The sequence below is a fragment of the Mastigoproctus giganteus genome, chromosome 3 (genome assembly GCF_048544385.1).
Source record: "Mastigoproctus giganteus isolate SK-2022 chromosome 3, ASM4854438v1, whole genome shotgun sequence".
NCBI classification, from domain to species: domain Eukaryota; kingdom Metazoa; phylum Arthropoda; class Arachnida; order Uropygi; family Thelyphonidae; genus Mastigoproctus; species Mastigoproctus giganteus.
This window is the reverse complement of record NC_143577.1, coordinates 10,047,096-10,054,051: the sequence shown is the minus strand read 5'-3', so window position 1 is coordinate 10,054,051 and position 6,956 is coordinate 10,047,096. Positions and strand designations below refer to the sequence as shown.

General features: G+C 35.3%; 1 protein-coding gene across 1 annotated transcript in view; it reads left to right on the top strand.

The window, feature by feature from the left end:
• Positions 1-1,681: 1,681 nt before the first annotated feature.
• LOC150087659 (protein crumbs-like) overlaps positions 1,682-6,956 on the top strand; it is a 207,835-nt gene continuing 202,560 nt past the window's right edge. The window contains exon 1 of the mRNA XM_090369851.1: positions 1,682-1,777. Within this exon, the coding sequence (XP_090225977.1) occupies positions 1,744-1,777 (34 nt within the window). The 5' untranslated portion in view covers positions 1,682-1,743. The remainder of the gene's footprint in view (positions 1,778-6,956) is intronic.

Sequence of the window (6,956 nt, the reverse complement as noted above, 5' to 3'; positions counted from 1 at the left end):
CGGGTCGATGTTATTAGTGGAGTCGCCCAAGGGTTCAGTGTTGGGGTCCATTGTTGTTTTCTGTGTTTATTGATGATATTGCTGATGGTATATCAGGCTTAATATCTAAGTTCGCAGATGATACAAAGGTTGGCAGGTTTGTTAATGACACTAATGACAGTACACTACTGCAACAGGATCTAGAAAAGTTGAGCAGATGGCAACTGAAGTTTAACATTGGCAAATGTAAAGCACTGCATGTGGAAGCAGTAACGCCAAAGTAACGTATCAACTGACGGTGGTAGAGAATGGAAATGACCTGGGGGTAACTGTGCAATCAGATATGAAGTTTTCTGACAGTGCAAACAGGCTGCAAGAGCAGGTCATTGGGTTTTGTCAACAATATACAGCAATTTTGTTAGTACGGAAAAGGAGCTGATTACCCCCTTGTATAAGGCAACGGTCAGGCCACACTTTGAGTACTGCGTACAGGTCTGGAGGCCTCATTTTAGGAAGGATGTAATGCTGCTGGGATGATTACAGAAAAAGGGTAACAAGATTGGTACGGGGAACAAAGGGATGCTCTTACCAAGAAAGGCGTAAGTTCTGCAAACTGCAGCATCTGGAGACTAGGTACCTGTGAGGTGATCTGATTGAGTTGTATAAGGCCTTGAATGGTTTGAGCAGGCTCAATGCTGATTGGATTCTTCCTTTTGCTCAGATTACGAACCTGAGAGCAAAAATTTAATTCGAGAAAAGTCAGTTGTAGAATAGATGCCGGAATTTGCTTCTAGCCAGCTGGTAGTTAATTGCTGGAACAAACTTCTATCTGTCGTAGAAGTTGATAGCTTAAATGAATTCAAGGAAGAACTAGACGAAGTTTTGGAACGAGTGGATGGGTGAAATGGGAAGGATTTTTTTTTTGACTGATGCTGTATAAGCTTGCATCATGTGCCTATATTGATGCTAATGCTAATGTTATATTCGTGGTATTACGATAAATAATCCCGAAGGATCACATCTAGTGAGTATGGGCTTGGCACACCCAGGTTCCCGAGATGGATATCATCAGTCTTCTCTTTCTTGGCGATTCCCTTCTACTTTTGACTCTCTCTCTCTCTCTCTCTGAGGGTAACTCAGAAACTTTTTTTCCCTAGTGCTGCATAAGCCTCAGGCTTCCTTGCACCATATGGCCATTAATAATAATGTAAAGAGGTTGTTGCAACGTGTAAGACCAAGACACCTCGAAACGTCTACCAGAGTAAGATTTTGCAATCGGTAGTGAAATCATAGCGTGTAAGTCAATATTTTGCGAGAAATTTTACTAAGGTTACGTTACTAAACTGAAACCTTTTCATAATCTGCTTAGTGGATGTTGTACAAATGTGGAAAATCTTCCTGCTGTTACAAATTCATCACCTTCGCCTATACAACTTTCATTAGTGATCGGCGACAAGTATCAGTTCAGTAATGAAATATCTACCGACATCTAGTGGCAAGCAATGTTATACCACGTGATTTGTACTTCCGGTGCTATTGTCCTATGACACCTGCACAGTCAATGAAATCGTCAAATAGTAGGTGGAAGGAAACGCGATGCATTGGCGTTTGTATTAATCCGTCCTCTTTGTTTTTCTCTTTACACATTTTTAAATAGTTTTTAAAATTTACATTCTGCGCATCTCTATTAAATTGTTGATGTAGTGAACAGATCAGTGGGTGCTACGTTAAGTAGATAATGCCCATAACTTACAAATTTAGCCCATGGATATATGGAAACAACGAGTTGGTATAGCAGGTGAGTACTAATTAAACTGCGTTAGTTCCGAAATTATGGTATGCTCTGGGTTTTGTGTAATTACTTTTAATTTTCATTAATGTGACTTAATCTACACCTTCATTTAGAAGGCGATAAAATAAACATTTGGCTTGTAGGTTTTACACTCATTTTGCCTGATTAATTTGATATACAGAAATGATACTATATTGACAGCCTGTGCAATATTTATTGTTGACTAGGCTGAACTCCAAATTATGAGTACAATGCTACGCGGGTTTGCATTATCTGGAGGGGACGATCAACTGTCCCCAGAGCTAGAGTAAATTCAAACAAATACTGTGTTTATATTAAGTTGTTATTACTTTAACTATTCGTGTTCTCTGTATAATGTATGAAGGCTGGTAAAAATTGGAGATAAATTCCAGCCTAATTTTCAGTTATGTATATCATCAATGTCGTATCAGCCACTCCTAGGAAAGCAGTCCGAATCCGCCGTTGGTATATGTAACTATATTTATGATATGAGTATACAGTAAACTCTCTAAAATATGGCACCCTAGGGGATTGGGTGGGCCGGGTTTTCAGTTTCATCTGATTTTAGGGAGGTGACAGAAGCCCAGTAAGTGACCTTGAGCAGCATGTTACTTTTCCCCTACCCGAGTCATGCAGCTGATAAGGTATATGACTGGTTATCATAGCGGAAAAAAACTTTGGTTGTGTGGAATTAATTCTGTTGTGCATGTCAGTAAGTTACTGTTTATGGAAGATATTGACCATAAATTTAATTAAGCGTAATTTATCCAGCTGTACTCCAACAGGCATTTTCAATCCCTCTGCTCTCAGCTGGCCTCAAGTGATGCCAAACTTGGGCATTTGTTTAAAAGATAAGGCGCTGTTGTGATAGACTACTTTAGGACTAACCAGTATTTCATCAAATAGTAGGTTATATCTAGTGACAATGCTCAGAAAAAAACAAATTTAACTGTATTACATTGAAGCCCTGATTTTTGTACCACTTTTGTATCTAACAACTTCTTTGCAACTGTTTTTCCTGAATGTTGTCACTAGGATGCTGACATTTTGATGAGGTGGATCAGTTGAGATACAGGCAGTATCTCAACTTTTAAACAAATAGCCAGTTAATCTTTTGGCAATGCCATTTGTTTGCAAATAGTGCAATACCAGGCTAATTAATTGTTAGGCTAGTTATGTTGTGAGGATTAAGACTACTGCATTGTCTATGCACTTTAAATCCTGCTATAGCAGAAACAGATATGTCTGAAAATGGACCTCTCCTGTCACCTTTTTTTTTTTTTTTTTTTTTTTTTTAACAGGGATTCTACAAGACAAGTGTGATTTTTGGTATGAGTGCCAGATTTCTTTCTTAATGTTTTTGGAATGTAAAATGTTGTTTTTTTTGTAAAAATTGTAATTTTTTGGGGTTCACATCCTTGTTGTTGCTAAAGACTTAAGACATTTTCAAAAGTGGGTTAGGTATCTGTTTTTGGGCAGACTAAAACACAACTTACAGATATAATATATCAATATGGTTCATGACTTTATTTGGAGTTTGCACCTCCTTGTCAGAGAAAGAGTGTGGACTAGGTATTCCATTGGACAAAATAAAAATTACATAAATAATACAATACTCAGAATATTCACAAACGGTAATAACAGGCGAGATGAATGCATTAAACATCTGGGAAACAACTCTACTTCAAAATTCTATAAGGGCAAGGGATTTTGCTTATGATAACATAGCACAGCATGTACAAATTTAATAGATAAAATATACTACCATTCAGAAGAATAAAGAACTTTGGTCAACTGCAGACATTTTTTTTTTTTATTTTTTATTTTTTTTTATGGCTAGCATGGAGTATGGGAAAAAAATAAATAGATAAAATAAAATAGGATCTCAAAATAATAAGTGACAACTATGGTTCTGCTTCTAATTAACTGTGTAATGCCTCTCACTTTATTAATTTAATATTGATAAATAATTTTCTCCATGATGCCCATAGAGTCAGAAGAGTTTACCAGGTAGAAAATACATATTTAGTAGATACATGGGCTGAAACCATGGTGAACTCAAATGATTGCTGATGATATAGCTGAAAAACACATGCTTGTGTTTGTCAGCTGTATCGTTTGGATTTATAGCTTTATGTGCAGAAGATGCTATTACTTTTTGTGTTGTGCATATTAACCTCACTCTTTAAACCCCTTCTCAGTTCTGTTATCAGATATTGGCCAGTTTTTTGATAAAAGGAATTTAATTTAAAAGGATTTTAATTAAAGGAATTTTATTAATATTTCAGTTTAAACAGTCAGCAGGAAGTTTTTGTTTTTTTCATCACTATTTATAATGGAATCATATAAAAAAATAATAAATAAAAAGGGGAAAGGAAAGAACAATACAAATGTGCAATATCAATAGATTTGAGGTCGCAGGTTCGAATCACGCCTCAGGCTTGGATCAAAGTACTGCAAAAACCTTGGGAGGTGCATTATGACCACAGAAGCCAATGCGCCAACAACTACCAAAAAAAAAAAAAAAAAAATAGATTTATGATCCACTAATGCATTATAGACATTGTTTCCAGAATTTTTAATTGATAAATCAGTGTAATGCACTGTGTTAAAGTTCTTTCATATCCAACCAGGAAATAACCTTTCCTTGAATATGACCCCCAAGTAAATTTCCTTCAACTTCGTAAGTCAGGAAGTAAGTTGGCCTGGACAAAAACTTTTCAGTTCTGTTCAAATTATCACACGGAAGGAAGGAAATAGTGGCAGAATACATTCATTATCATATGATATAACAGGAAAAGGGATGGAAAGTTCATGGCGATTAAAGAAAAGGGAAGTTTGTGTATATGATTTGCATATATCAGTGAAATGTAGTTTTGCGCATTCAGATTCCAGTAGTGAATATAAGTATCATTCAGGTATTTTCCTCTAAGAAGACACGTGTGTTGTAGATGCTGTATAAGCTTTGCGTCCTTGCATTATTTTGCTAATACTGATTGAAAAATTTTTTTAAATTTAATTTTTTTATTTATAGTTTAAATTTGAACAATATTAGTGAGCATGAGTTTGGGGAGATGTCCTCTTAAAGGTTCTTAATTATTTGTGTATAAGATTTGTTCAGTCTTTGAAGATAGCATTTGCACCATTATGTAAGCATTTTAAGTCATCAAATCTTATTTAGATCTTAAATGTTCTGTATCTCAGGACCATTAAACAATCAGTTTAATGGTCCTGAGACCTAACAACAGAACTGATCAGTTGTGATCAGTTTTTCTAACTTACTGATTAATGAGGGCTTTCAATTTTTTTTTCTTTTTGCTGGCTATTTACATATTAATTTACTATTATAATTAAATTTTTATGACAAAAATGTGCTTTTTTTGAATGTCTGCTGCAGAAGAAACCTCCCATTATATCATTGTACTTGTGCCAAAATATTAAACCAAGACTTTCTCGAGATCATTCATAATCACATTCAGAAATGGCTTGAAATTTTTTATGTTCCAGTAGAGATGATGGGCCTAAAATTTAATTTTTATTTTATTTGTGAAAGCGGCACTTGTCCTAGAAAGAGTATTGCTTTCAAAATAATTTTAACAATTTGCAGTTTGATATATTTATTTTAGACTCCAATTTCTGATTCGATACATAACTTCATAAATATGAAAACAATTACCTATCTCAAACAATCTCTGCAGAAAATAATCCATTTACATTCTGTATAGTGAGTGCCAGGTGAGGTTACTACTTCATTTTAACTGTTTTACTGCAACTAACATAATGTACAGGTAACCCTCCTATAGCACAGTAGCGGCACTAAAAATCAATACAAAAAGGGGGGTTGTGTTCTAAGAGTTAACAAAAAATATGCCATTTCTTTAACAGAACTGACAAAATACACCATTTTTATTTTGTGTATCTTCTGCTCTCTTTAAAAAACCATTAATCTGGTATTATTTGCTTCTGCTTGATAGATTTTTGTAACTTCAACATATGGAACGAAGCATTTTTAAAGCTCCCTTTTGAACTTTGGCCTCCTTTCAGTCGAAGAATCTGAATTCAAAAAATAAGATTCTAATTTCTCAGCTAACTTTATGCCGTTCCGTATACTTTTTATTGTAAAATATCAAAGTTCAGAATGTGCTATCATCCTCTGAATTGATTTTATTTGCCTCCGATGCTATTTCCACCAAATCTGCTTCACCAGTCTTTTTCTACCAGTAATTCTTGAACGTCTTCAGTAATCGTGTCTCTTTTTTTTTTTTTTTTTTGGAGCATTGCCAACTAAGACTATGTTGCTCTGTGTGTTCAAACTGTGTATGTTCTGAGGTTTTTCTTCTATGAAAAACCAGAGTTTCCGGGATAAAAAAACCACAAAATCCTTGTCTGAGACCAACTAACTCAGCCACGTTGTGAAAAAGACCCATAAAAATTCCTCCTGTCATCGATGGGATTCGAACTTGGGTTTTTTCCACCCAGTGTGGGGGTGATGGTGATTCTACCAACTGTGCTATTCAAGAGGGCTTCAGTACTGTAGTCTTTCAGTAGTCCATCAAAACTTTCCCCTCCTACCGACTTAGCAAGTTCTACTATCGCACGGATTCTGTTTTCTGTTGGTTCGACCTTATTTCCTGAATGAACTGACTCTGGCCATACATTCTCCAACGTGCATTTAATGTTGACAGTTTTACTTCTTTCAGTGATAAAGCTATGATTCTGATACAGTCCATAATGGAAAAATGTTTCCATGCCTCGATCACTTCAACTTTCCATCAGTTCAATTCGGAATCAATTTTTTTCCAAAATCCATTGTAACAATTTTCTGATGTAATGAGTTTCAAAGGTAGATAATCTACCTTAAATCTTTTGAATGGCCTGGCACGTTATCCAATAGTAATAAAACTTTGAAATCTAGATTTTTCTACAACTTCAGTAACGCAGAACCTAACACAGGGATTTCCCAATTTTTTTTTTCTTTGCATAACAATTAGCGAGCCAAAAGCAGGGATTCACAAAAAAGAATAGAAATGTTGAAAAATTACATCCAACATAATAGCAGGGTTTTCCCCACACAAAAGCTGAAAAATACCATGTTATGCAAGGTTGCCACAATTCTCTAACCATGTTATATAAGTACCGTGTTGTGCGAGGATTGCCGAACTTT